The 12,576-nt window shown below is 39.4% G+C and overlaps 3 protein-coding genes and 1 pseudogene across 3 annotated transcripts; 2 read left to right on the top strand and 2 right to left on the bottom strand.

Moving 5' to 3' along the window:
* Positions 1–14: 14 nt before the first annotated feature.
* On the top strand, positions 15–1,488 carry LOC106354558 (VQ motif-containing protein 9-like). The gene has a single exon (XM_013794525.3). It carries the CDS (start codon positions 357–359, stop codon positions 1,224–1,226), a length of 870 nt encoding a protein of 289 aa, XP_013649979.1. The 5' UTR covers positions 15–356; the 3' UTR covers positions 1,227–1,488.
* Positions 1,489–1,858: 370 nt separating this feature from the next.
* Positions 1,859–4,052, bottom strand: LOC106354559 (14-3-3-like protein GF14 omega). Its single transcript, XM_013794527.2, has 4 exons — positions 3,416–4,052; positions 2,554–2,676; positions 2,319–2,435; positions 1,859–2,228 (listed from the first exon to the last, which is right to left on the bottom strand). Exons 1-4 carry the CDS (start codon positions 3,893–3,895, stop codon positions 2,166–2,168), a joined length of 783 nt encoding a protein of 260 aa, XP_013649981.1. The 5' UTR covers positions 3,896–4,052; the 3' UTR covers positions 1,859–2,165.
* Positions 4,053–5,354: 1,302 nt separating this feature from the next.
* Positions 5,355–7,489, top strand: LOC106354561 (annotated as a pseudogene).
* A 22-nt stretch (positions 7,490–7,511) lies between these two features.
* Positions 7,512–12,501, bottom strand: LOC106354560 (F-box protein At1g78280). The gene is made up of 16 exons (XM_013794528.3): positions 12,235–12,501; positions 12,025–12,135; positions 11,543–11,589; positions 11,305–11,447; positions 10,997–11,194; positions 10,726–10,925; positions 10,245–10,344; positions 9,589–10,170; positions 9,391–9,513; positions 9,234–9,314; positions 8,816–9,150; positions 8,527–8,745; positions 8,352–8,439; positions 8,112–8,274; positions 7,874–8,039; positions 7,512–7,781 (listed from the first exon to the last, which is right to left on the bottom strand). Exons 1-16 carry the CDS (start codon positions 12,375–12,377, stop codon positions 7,655–7,657), a joined length of 2,826 nt encoding a protein of 941 aa, XP_013649982.1. The 5' UTR covers positions 12,378–12,501; the 3' UTR covers positions 7,512–7,654.
* Positions 12,502–12,576: the final 75 nt, after the last annotated feature.

Here is a 12,576-nt window from a genome sequence, read left to right as displayed (position 1 = left end):
ACTAGAATAGAATATTTGTAGGTACATGTTCATTCATATAACACAGACATTAAACATTTTAAAAGAGAATAATCCATAGATACATACAGACAAATGATTTCCTTTTCATCTTATTCTAGAAAAATCCAATTAGAGCGTTAAGAGTCGTATAGCCTAATATCATATGCTTTTATAAACCAATTTGTTTTTCTTTTATAAAAGTAAGTATTAAAGAAAAAAGAAAAAAACATTTTCATCAGCTTCGTCTTCTCCATTATCTCTCTACCAAATCTGGCAGAGAAATAACAAAAACGAAAACCAAAAGAAGCTTATAATTAGAGAGAAGGATTCTGTTTTTGTTGTTGTTGTTGTTGTATATGATGATGGATAAGAGCTGTAACTCCTCCGGCGACTCAGCCTCCGTGAACAACAGAGACAATCATCACCTAAGACAACTCAACAAGCTTTCTCATAAGATATCAAAACCAACAACAACCTCCTCCTCCTCCTCTTCCATCTCCGCCGCCGTGAATCAAGAAACTGATCACCAGTTTCCTCATCCGCCGCCGCAACAGCAGATTAATCACGGCAATCTCCACCAGCACCAGCCACCTGTATACAACATCAACAAAAACGACTTCAGAGACGTGGTCCAGAAACTCACCGGCTCGCCGGCTCACGAGCGGATCTCCTCCCCGCCGCAGCAGCCGGTTCACCACCCCAAGGCGCAGCAGAGCTCGCGTCTCCACAGGATCCGCCCTCCTCCGCTGGCGCACGTTATCAACCGCCCTCCTCCCTCGCTAAACAACGCCGCGCTCGTCCCTCCTCCTAGCTGGAGCGGCGGATTCGTCGCCCCTAGACATACGGCGCCGCTCTCTCCTCTCCCGCCGCTTCCTCCGGTCCACGCGGCGGCGGAATCGCCGGTGTCGTCGTACATGCGGTACCTTCAGAACTCGATGTTCGCGGTGGAGTCGAATCGGAGAGAGTTCTCTGGCTTATCGCCGTTAGCTCCTTTGGTGTCGCCTCGTTGGTACCAGCAGCAGCAGGAAAACGCTCCGCCGCCGGTAAACAGCGGTCGTCCTCCTCCGGGAACAGTCTCGCAAGCTCCGCCGCAATCGTTGGGGTGTTTAAGTTCGCCTAAATCGCCGTACGGATTGCTCTCGCCGAGCTTGCTTTTATCGCCGACGTCAGGTCAGTTAGGGTTTCCGGCGTCGCCGACGACGGTGCCGCTTCCTAGCCCTAAATAGAAGAAGAGTCACTGATCAGAAGATTATGAAAAACGGCGTCGTTTGAGCGCGCGTCGAGATGATTCACTTTGTTCTTTTTGTACATCATTAGTGGTGGATGAATTGTTTTCCTTTTTTTTTTTGAAAAAAAAAACTCTAATTACTTTTAAATCATGTTTTTTTTTTTACTTTCTTTTATTCCCATGTTTGTTCATGTTAGAAGAAACAAAGATTAGGAAAAAGAAAGGAATACACTTTTGCAAATCATATATCTTCTTATTTAGATCAAATTGCACTGCATACACTTCTTGTTTTCTGATTCTCTATACAGATCGAATAGTTAATGTGTTCATTGATTCGTTCGTTGGTACAAAAACTGTACTGGATAGCTATGATATACCAATCACTTCACTGTTCCTTTGGTTGAATTTTTTATTTTGCGCCGATAAGCTTTAAATTTCCGTTGAAACTTCAACTCTGACTTGTACGAGAGTTCCTCTTTATTATTGCACACTAACGAGTGTGTACATAAATAGTCATTTTGAAAGTTGCTTTCACATGATCAAATTAGATAATTCATAAAGTAATACGCTTTAGACGGTCCAATAATAAATTAGCCACATTTTTAACTTGAAAACGACATACGCACAAGATTAGAGAGACAGCAAGCCTTTATGATCTTCAAATTGATAAGACAACACAAAGCAGGTTTATAGCGGACATTGAAATGGATAAACACAAACAAAAAAAAAGAAAGACAGAACAAAAAAAGAAAAAAAAAATCAAGCAAAGAGATAAAAAGATGATTGATGGTTCGACCCGCCAGAAATATGATGAATGAATAAAAAAAAGCCTTTTGGAGATAAAGCTAATTTGGCAAGCGAACGAACGACATCTTAAGGAAACATATAGACGAAACAAACCCCTAGAAACTTAGCAGTTCAATCAAAAAGATTGTTACTACTGTTCCTCAGTCGGCTTTGGAGCTGATGCTTCCTTGATCTCCTCCCCAGCATCATCATCCTAATAGTGTCATCCACCAAATATAGAAATTAGTTACCCCAAAAAATAATAGAAAGAAATATTGAAAGGAGTATATAGAAGAGAACATACCTGCATGTCGGATGTCCAGAGAGTGAGGTTGTCACGGAGAAGCTGCATGATCAAGGTGCTGTCTTTGTACGACTCTTCACCTAGAGTGTCCAACTCTGCTATCGCTTCATCAAAAGCCTTGATTTGATGATAACAACACATCAACGCCAAGAAAGAAACACAGTTTAAAAATCACATATTTACAAAAGTGTTTAGATGAGCAAAGGCTAGTGTTGATTCTGGAGAAGTCAAATACCTGTTTGGCGAGGCTGCAGGCACGATCAGGAGAGTTAAGGATCTCGTAGTAGAACACAGAGAAGTTCAACGCCAGACCGAGACGGATCGGGTGAGTTGGAGCTAGCTCTGCATTTGCAATATCCTGTAAAGAAAGTCATCACAACATATAACAAAACAAATTTCTCAAAAAGTCAAAACCAAGGCAAGCTCAAAGATCTTTGTTCACACCAATTACTGTACTAGACCTAGACATTCGATTTTGTTTGATTATTATTATTTTTTTTTTTTTTTTGGATATAGAGATATATGAACTGTTCAGATATTTAGATGCATGATCATGAATCGCAGCTTAGATCTGAAGCACAGGCAACCTCAAAGATCTTGTTCATGCCAATTACTATACATTCAGTTTTCGATTCTAATTTTTTTTTTTTATATAGAGATATAAGAACCGTTCGGTTATTTATACATAGCTATAAATCCAAGAATCTCAGCTTAGATCTGAAACCAAAGCAAACTCAAAAACCTTGTTCAAGCCAATTAATCTACACAAGACCTATACATTTTGTTTTCGGTTCAGTTTTGTTCATGCTAATTACTCTACACAAATTCATTTTGAGAATACTCTTATACATTTTATTAAGTTCTTTATGATATAGAGATATAGGAACCGTTCGGCTATTTATACATAGCTATAAATCCAAGAATAGCAGCTCAAAAAAATCTTGTTCAAGCCAATTACTCTACACAAGGCTTACACATTCGTTTTTCGATTCAGTTTTTTTTTTCGTTATTTCGGATATATAGAAATATAGGAACAGTTCGGTTATTTATAATCAACAAATCTAATCAACAAATCACAGCTTAGATCTGAGATTTACCTGAGCAGCCTTGTAAGCAGAGAGAGTATTCTCAGCGGCGTCTTTCCTCTCCTGACCAGTCTTAAACTCCGCCAAGTACCTATGGTAATCCCCCTTCATCTTCAGGTAAAACACCTTCGAATCACCGGAACCAGCGGCGGGGACGAGCCTATCGTCAAGCAGCTTGAGGATCCCGTCGCAGATCCCCGAGAGCTCCGTCTCGATCTTCCCCCTGTAGTCTCGGATCGCCTTGACGTGGTCGTCGTTGCCGCGGCTCTCCTCCTTCTGCTCGATCGAGGAGATGATTCGCCACGAGGCGCGCCGGGCGCCGATCACGTTCTTGTACGCCACGGAGAGGAGGTTTCGCTCCTCGACGGTGAGCTCGTCGCCGTCGACGGCCGCGGAGACTTTCTCCATGAACTCCACCATCTCCTCGTAGCGCTCGGCTTGCTCCGCGAGCTTGGCCATGTACACGTACTCCTCACGCGCGGAAACCGCCATTTCTTTTCTCTTTCGGAGATCTGAGATCTGATGTTTATCGCCGAGAGGATCAATGAATGAGTCTGTGTGTGTTTAATGAGGGGAAACGCGATAAATGCGTTTTTAGAGGACGAGAGTGAAACCTGGAGCCGAGATTGAATGTGGGCCGTTGGATTCGTTTCTGCTCTAATGCGGGAGGTCCCTGCTTTTTAAAAGGCTTTGTTTGAATTCTCTACCTCATTTCTTTTTTACCGAAAAAAATACAAAAAAAAAAACTTGTATTTCCTATGTTTACAAATAATATTTTAATATATTTTAATAAATTACATTTTGATTATAAATAATTATTTTCTAAAATTGTATATCAGTATTCAGCCAGGTAGCCCAGAAGCTTTTTTAGACGTCCGCTTTTCGAATCAGAATCGGAAGATTGTGGAAGCTTTTGGAATCTCGCTTCCAATACGATTCCAAAAATACCTCTATGAAACACACGTTGGAAGTTCCATTTAGGAATCACGCTTCCATTTTAAAAACTTAGTATCATGAATAAATATAAAATTATATTTTATTTTATATAAAATCAAAAATTAATAGTATTAAAACAAAGAGAATACAAAATATGGAATATCAAAATAATACTATAAATTATCTTTGTTCATAATAATTTTTTTGAGAGATATTGCATAACTATATTCAAATATATTTTTATAAGCTTAATCTGTTAGTATTTTTATAATTAAAATATGAAGTCAACTAAGTGGAAAAATTATCAAAATGAATAAGTGGTTCTTTTATTTGAATCATATATTTTTAGTCAAAATTTTTATAAACTAATTTTATGTTATACATATATATATATTTGGATACACGTTTCCAACACGTATCCGCTTCCTAATTTTTTTTTAAATCTCGCTTATACGCTTTCATACGATTCCGATTCCGTGTACCCGTTTTCGATATTCAGTAGTAATAAAAATTGTATATTAATATATGAATTATTTCCCTCCACCCTATGGAACCACTGTAATATTGTGGGTTATGAGGTTGATAGAAATGATACAATAATGGAGCAAGTTGGGTTAGCAAAAAATGGAGACAGCTCATAGGAGGAACACATGTGTTGTCAGCATGTCGGGGGGGGGGGTGGAGGACTCTTTCTTGTCCAACTCATCTTTTCACATTTTTAATTTAGTTTGCATAGTATTTCATGACTAGTACTTCTATAAATCTATAAATTTTGATACACTACTACATAAGCGATTTCCACGAGACTTTCTTGAAATAATTTATTTGCTAGTTGTGATGATATTTTGAACCTGTAATCGAATTCAAGTCAATGGTGTTTGGATGCCTCACCCAAATCTATTCTATTAATACTAGTTACGGTTTACTCGACAGCTCTTTTGTGAGTGAGTTTCCTAAAATAGAATAAGATTTGTGTTGTCCTTCACAGTTTTGTTTATTATATAGTCATCCAATACTTATCCATGAACCATGCATGGTTATGTTCTTTCGTAGCTTACTTCTCTTCCTTAAGTTGTTTCAACTTTAATAGTTCTTTTATGGAACAATGCTTCTAGCCAATCGAATATAGAGTTTTATGTGATAGTTTATATTTCATGCCTTGGAAGAAAGCATGCTTGACAACTCGGCATGGTTAAAACTTAAACGGTAGTCGCGTCTTGCTCATGAGACATAATACTTTGTTAGTGTTTCTCAAGTCTCTCGCAAGGAATGCGTTGCACGTTACAAGTAATACATAGGGTTGATAATTCAAAAAAAAATAAAATAATACATAGGCTTGATCTACTTGTTAAAATTTTACTATGAATTTAACTTTAATAGAATAGATATAACATTTTTCTTTCGGAGAAAAAATAATAGTTGGAATCTAAATACCACCACATTTTTCACGTGTCAAGTTCTCCATCGATCCTTAGTCACATAAACATACAAAACGAAGTCAGAAGCAGATTCCCAAGAAGATCAAATCAAGAAAAAAAATGCTAGACGCTTTGCAATGTTATTACATCACACTTCCTAAATTTCCGTTGAACGTACCTCCAAATGTTAGTTCCTTGCTGTTTAAGTATTTCTCCTTTTTAATTGGTTCTTCCGTCTTCTGAACAAGAACAGATAAGCTGTGTGTGCAGAGTATGGAGAGGTATGATATAGTGAAGGATATAAGGTCTGGTAACTTCGGAGTAGCGAAGCTGGTCCGTGACAAGTTTTCAAAAGAGCTTTTCGCTGGTAAGTTCATTGAGAGAGGTCAAAAGGTCTTTCTCTCCTTTTACTCTCGTCCCACACTCGAATATGTGACTAGTTCATAGGAGTATGCTTTAATAATAATATTAAGTTTTTCTGTCTTGTGTGTTATGAAGATTGATGAACATGTACAAAGAGAGATCATGAACCATAGGTCACTCAACCATCCCAATATAATAAGATTCAAGGAGGTATACACAACAGCAATGAGTTCTTTTCTTTTGTTGATTAATCTAATATTAATTCTCCATAAATTACATCTTTATATATGAAAAATAGGTATTATTGACGGCAACACATTTGGCTATAGTAATGGAATACGCCGCCGGAGGAGAACTCTTTGAAAGAATCGGCAGCTCCGGAAGATTCAGTGAAGACGAGGTCCCTATCATAGTATTATATTATCATAAATTTAATAATTAAAACATTATTTTAGATAATGTTATGTTTTTTTTCAGGCAAGGTTTTTCTTTCAGCAACTGATCTCAGGAGCTAGTTACTGTCATAGTCTTGTAAGAAAATCACTTCAGTTACTGTCACAATCTTGCTTTGTCTTCTTTTTTTTTGCAATGAAACTAAAACTTTTGTTTTTTTTATAAGCAAATTTGCCATAGAGATCTAAAGCTAGAGAACACACTCTTGGATGGAAGTGCAGCGCCACGTGTAAAGATATGTGATTTTGGATACTCAAAATCAGGAGTTCTTCACTCGCAACCAAAGACAACGGTCGGAACACCTGCTTACATTGCACCTGAAGTGCTTTCCACAAGAGAGTATGACGGCAAAGTCGCTGATGTTTGGTCTTGTGGAGTCACATTGTATGTAATGCTCGTTGGTGCTTACCCTTTTGAAGATCCTTGTGACCCTAAAGACTTCCGTAAAACCATTGGTCGGATTCTGAGGGCTCACTACTCTGTTCCTGACTACGTTTCAGATGAATGCAAACATCTTCTCTCTCGGATATTCATCGCTAACCCTGAGAAGGTAAACATGTTACTGTGTTCAATGTCACGATCTCATTTTATTTTCTTTTTAGTAACATTGATTGATGTGTAATTGTGAGAGCAGAGGATAACAATGGAGGAGATCAAGAATCATTATTAGTTTCTCAAGAATTTGCCGGTGGAGATGTCCGAAAGATCATTGAGGATGAACGATCAGCCGTCTCAGACAGAGGAAGAGATAGTGTGGATCATCCATGAAGCTCGGAAACAGATCACTGGAGGTTCTGGACTGTCCGGTGCTGGTGGCTCAGGTGGAAGCAGTGGTGGTGCAGTTGGAAGTAGCATGGATCTTGATGACTTAGATATTGATTATGACGATATCGACACTGGTGATTTCGTTTTATGACCATTTTTTTTTTTCATTTGCATTACCAAAAACAAAGAGATTTCATGTTCCTGAAGCTTTTCTTCTACACAGTTTGTGATTGTAAACTTCTTTACAGCTTTGATTTATTTTAAACACAGTGGTTCAATGTCATAATTTAAAATATAATTATTGGTTGGAAAGAGATCAGTACGAGTTAAGAAAACTCCAAACAGTGAGCTCAACTTGTTCCCATGATTCAGCTGTTCGCAGCTCGTCCCAGATACTGAACATTGCACCCAACACATTGTCTTCATGTAATATACAATAACACCTGCAAACCACCAATCAACAGTTACATTCCCATTTATATATACAACACAAGAAAGCTTGAATGCTGAATTTTTATTATGTTTATGAACTTACATTGTGCGGTAGGAAGGAGACAGTACTTTCTTCCTCATACTGTCTGCTGCCGCGGACTTGCTTCTGATTAAAGGAAGGCCGTAGCTTTCTAGAAGCTTCTTGAAAAGATCAGTGTCCCCTCTAAACACGTCCAAGTGTATTGGTATCAAGTCGTAGATGGGATCCCCTGCAAATTTTCCTCACTCTTTTCAGTAAACTCTTCACATTTGATCCTATTCAGATTATAGATTTAGGATACCTATGGATAAATCGCTGAAGTCAAGAATATGACCGGGACGCCATGAACTGTGTTGACCATCGACCGAATCATCATCCGCGTATGGTTCCATGTGGATGTTGTCGTCCATGACGTCAGAGTGTATCCAGGTGCAGGGCTTGATTTCATCTCCAACATCTGTGTCCTACGATCCACAAAAAAGGTAATGTTAATAAGGAGGTATATTGACTCTCGAAGCAACAGATGGATAAGAGAAGTAACCTTGAACACATGGAGCAAGTCTACAAAGAACTCATCAGGAATGTATTCGTCTATTTTGTTCATCAGAGCCTTAGGAATAGGATTTCCCCTGAAAGATTTGAACGAAGGTATCTCACCAACATTGAGCTTTTTTAAGACCAAAATCAAATGGAAACAGAGTCATTTAGCAGCTTACCAGTTTTCCAGACGATTAGTGACGTCCTTCTTCTTTTGGCACAGATCATCGACGAAAACTTTCCACTCTGGTGGAATCTTCAACTCCTCATGACCTTCATTTGCATTCAATAACTCAGGACGTGTGACTGGCGGATATGGCAGTTGATGAAGGTTGCGTAGCTGTTGTCCCAAAAAGGTCGCCAGGTTCTGAGCGTCGCTCCACGTCAAGTCATCTCTTCTGCAACAACAGCTTCAAATCAGTGATCCTTTTATTTTAAAGGCGTATGAATATGAGAAAGCGAACTTACAGTTGGGCAAATATCTTCCCTTTGCATCTCTGTGTTATAATATACGGCCAAACATGTGAACTCAACGAACCGAAAGAATCGTGTGCTGGTGGCTTCCCCTTGTTTCTTTGTTGAAGTAGCGTTTTGTTCCAAATACCAAACGGGAACTCGCTGTTCAACATTGATGCATCGAAATCGAGACTGGAGCTAGTGAGAATGTCTGGGATTCTCTTCCCATCCCAAGGGACAACTTTGTAAGAACCTTTTTCAAAGTAGAGAATCCCGCTTGCTAGCACATCAGGGATATGGCTCTTCGAAGAAGAATTAGCCTGGCCAAGAATGTCATAAAACTCGAGCTGCAAAGAAGAAAACAAAGAGTTTAACAATTGTAACAGATGCACAAAGGGGTGCTAAAATTATAGTATACAGATTTATTTACCTCAGTGCCAAGACCATACATAGATTGTTCCAGCCCTCCTTCCACAAAGAGTTTTACCGCATAGTCGGAGAACAGATAAACCTAATAGAAAATTAATAAGAGAATAAGAACAAATACGTGAAGTACTTCGAACCTTTTGAGCGAGAGAGTCACTCACGGGATTACTGCCAGTTCCAACTGGAAGCTTTTCATCTTCAGTAACCGACGGCAAGTTGTGGAAATTACATACTTCCTCTAGACATCGCAACCATTTCTCAGCGTTTAAAGCAATGCATGCTCCCTAAGATGAAAGTACAAAGAATTGATGATGCAGAGAATTTATAAAGCTTCAGCACAGTAGGGAACTAGGAGTTACCTTCCATATCAAGTTTCTCAACTCCGGCTTGAGAACCCAAAGCTTAGATAGCCAGCCTCTCATCTCTCGTTGACCTACAGAGTTCCCCATAGACCATGGGAAGTTGTAATGATCTCTTTCTTTGTCAAGAAACTTCGACAAGAAATCGATATCATAAGAAAACCCTTTCTTCCACATATTGTATCTCTTTGAGACTCCATTGGCATCCTCTTCGTGGTTTTCAGTCTCTTCCTCTCCGTTCATCCGTACCCTCTTCTCTTTCCTGGTAAGGTCAGAATAGCTCAAAGTACTGTCGTCCTCACCGTGTGTCTCTTCTTCTTCCATCTCTTCGGAATTTTCATCATCAAGAGCAAGAAGCCCGGCACGACAAACCCCTTTGTGCTGGTACCCAGGCGCCATGTCCAAACACACGAACCCAAAGTTCTCTTTGTTCACAAAATTCTGGGTGACAGCCACTGTTGGTTCGAGATTAAGGATGCAGTGCCACCAACCACTTGGAACATAAATCGTTTCGCCAGCTAGTAGTGTGCACTCAATCGGTTTGTCTTCGTCGGCTAGGAGTGGATAATAGTCTAACCACCACTGTGCATGGATCGAAAACTATTTAAGTAGAGATGAAACTATACAGTTAGTGCTTGAAAAGTTCAGCAGTATACCTGCAGAGATGAGGGGGTGTCGATGCTGACGTCACCGTCATCTTCATTTACATGGACTGTAACACCTAGAGGCACTTTTCCAGGGGGATACAACGCCCACCTATTAAATACAATGACATCATCCTCGATATATAGTTCTTCCTAAAGCCAGTGAAGCAATAAAAATGGAGAACATATTGCAGGAGAGAAGAACTTAGAGCAGAAAAAAAGAGAAGAGTAATGTCCAACAAAGTGTGATCACAGAGTGCAAGGACTAGGGAGCTAGATCACAGTCCCTTAGCCCTATGAGACCTGATAACTACAGTAAGGTGAATGAATAATTAAATGCAGTATTTGATTTAAGTTCAAACAACAAACTTGGATGCTCCTGTTCAGTTCTACATTGTTCTCCTAAATTGTATGTGGGGCTCTAATATGTCTACTATCAAACGAGTCTGCTATAGAATAAAATATATATATTCAAGCAAAAAAAGGCGTTTACCTTTTCCGACCGCAAAGCAGGGTGTTCCAGGCGCTGGTAAGAGCTGGATCAACATGCCAAGACGCACCAGACCTCTCCGGACCAACTATAAGCCATCTGTATGGCGGACGGTTCTCTTTATCTAAGATCTCAAACCAATCTTCTTGAAACAAATAAGGCACGCTATAGTCTTTCAATAACTCAGGAGCAGCTTCTCCAAACTACACAAAATGTTGAATCCTTGAGAATATTTTCATTTCACTGATGTGAAGAAAGCTTTATATAAGTGTACCCTGTCATCGAAAACGTAAAGAGGATCTTCATCCCTCTGGGTTTTCATATACGAAATGTAATCCTTGAACTTCATAGAAATTTTGTTGGGACTCCTCTGAGAGATTCTAAATGGGACTTCACCATATTTCTCTGACAACTGGTCGATCGTCCATGTCTTACTGGCTGGCCAAGAATCAGCAAGCCCAGAGAGCAAAACCTAAACCATAGCCAAGAGTAAAAAGCATCATCACAAAAACACTCATGTTTGAAAATGTGTTATCAGCACACCAAGACACAGCATTGCACAGATAAAAGACTAGATCATACAGGTTTCTTGGCGTCGTATTCCTTGGAAAACTCATCCAAGGAGATGTCTCTCCTACGTTCAACATTCCCATCATCAAAAGAGAAGCCGTCAAGAGATGCATTACACCTATAGAATCGTTTATACAAGTACAACGAATTGAATCCTGCACATGAGTAGATAGAGAACCACCATGATCATATTAGCAAGAGAAAAGAAATAAAAAACGACTACTTTATGAATCAACAACAAAGATTCTACCATCAAAATGCAAAGGCTTCCTATCGTTATCTTGAGTAACTCCTTCTCTGTATATCAGAAAAAAAACAACCCAATCATTACAATATCTAAAGCCAATTCAAATGTTTTTTCGAAAAAAATTATTATTATTATTTGTTCATTAATCTGGAGGGTATCCCAAACCTATGGAAGGTCCAGGAGCTTATGGAAGGTTCAATTCGAATGTTTCATTGAAATAATAATTATTATTAATTGATTAATCTGGGGTATCCTGAGAGCCTATGGAAGGTCCAGACTAATCCGCAAAGAGAGGAGCATAATGTCCAAGAGCCTATGGAAGGTTCAATTCGAATGTTCCATTGAAAAAAAAATAATATTATTATTATTTGATTAATCTGGGGTATGGCGAGAGCCTATGGATTGAACTTAGTTCCGTGCGTGCAGTAGGTGGATTGAACCTGAACCTGAAAGTTGTTAGCGAGACAAATTCAAAAGGTACTTACAGATGCAATGTGGTATTTTTCCAGGAGCCTTTATAGTCAAAAGGACCTTTTGCTCTCCTAAGGCACAAGCTCATCCACAGAGGCTCTTCGTTGCACAGAATGTACATAACACTACACATCAAGAAAACATTCAAAAAATTCGAATTCATCTCTCTACCTCATCTCTTCAATTTTCTGATTCGATTCATAGAGTCAATCTAGAAAGAAAACCTGCTGACGCAAGCGAGGTGAGCGATGTCTCGAGGAGGAACGTACTCGAGGAGAACGCATATCGTCTCGTCTGGGAGGACGCTGAGGCTGCCGAGCGCCTCCGGTCGCCGATCTCTCTGTCGAAACGCCGTCGTTTCGTCCATTAGGATGCTTCAATTGGAGTCACCGTTGGTAAAATGACTTTCGCACGTTGTAACGCGTTTAATGGTGTTCGAGAGTTTGGAATGCGGTGTCGTTTTAGGGCGAACGAATCTGATAAGAAGGGGAACAACATCGCGTTCAGCTTACGCGAAAATCGTTTTGTAAAGAGATAAACGCGGTTGTTTTCCTTCCTTCCAGAAG

Source organism: Brassica napus, chromosome C6, assembly GCF_020379485.1.
Source record: "Brassica napus cultivar Da-Ae chromosome C6, Da-Ae, whole genome shotgun sequence".
In the NCBI taxonomy this organism is placed as follows: domain Eukaryota; kingdom Viridiplantae; phylum Streptophyta; class Magnoliopsida; order Brassicales; family Brassicaceae; genus Brassica; species Brassica napus.
This window is presented reverse-complemented; position numbering and strand designations above follow the sequence as displayed.

Excerpts from the sequence above, each read along its gene's own strand:
- LOC106354558 (XM_013794525.3), top strand. The coding sequence starts at position 357 with ATGATGATGGATAAGAGCTGTAACTCCTCCGGCGACTCAGCCTCCGTG.
- LOC106354559 (XM_013794527.2), bottom strand. The coding sequence starts at position 3,895 with ATGGCGGTTTCCGCGCGTGAGGAGTACGTGTACATGGCCAAGCTCGCG. Across the intron at positions 2,677-3,415 it reads CTGCTTACAAGGCTGCTCAG|GATATTGCAAATGCAGAGCT; the intron begins GTAAATCTCAGA and ends CTTTCTTTACAG. Across the intron at positions 2,229-2,318 it reads TCTGGACATCCGACATGCAG|GATGATGATGCTGGGGAGGA; the intron begins GTATGTTCTCTT and ends TGACACTATTAG.
- LOC106354560 (XM_013794528.3), bottom strand. The coding sequence starts at position 12,377 with ATGGACGAAACGACGGCGTTTCGACAGAGAGATCGGCGACCGGAGGCG. Across the intron at positions 11,195-11,304 it reads AATACGACGCCAAGAAACCT|GTTTTGCTCTCTGGGCTTGC; the intron begins GTATGATCTAGT and ends GCTATGGTTTAG. Across the intron at positions 8,040-8,111 it reads CTTCAGCGATTTATCCATAG|GGGATCCCATCTACGACTTG; the intron begins GTATCCTAAATC and ends GAAAATTTGCAG.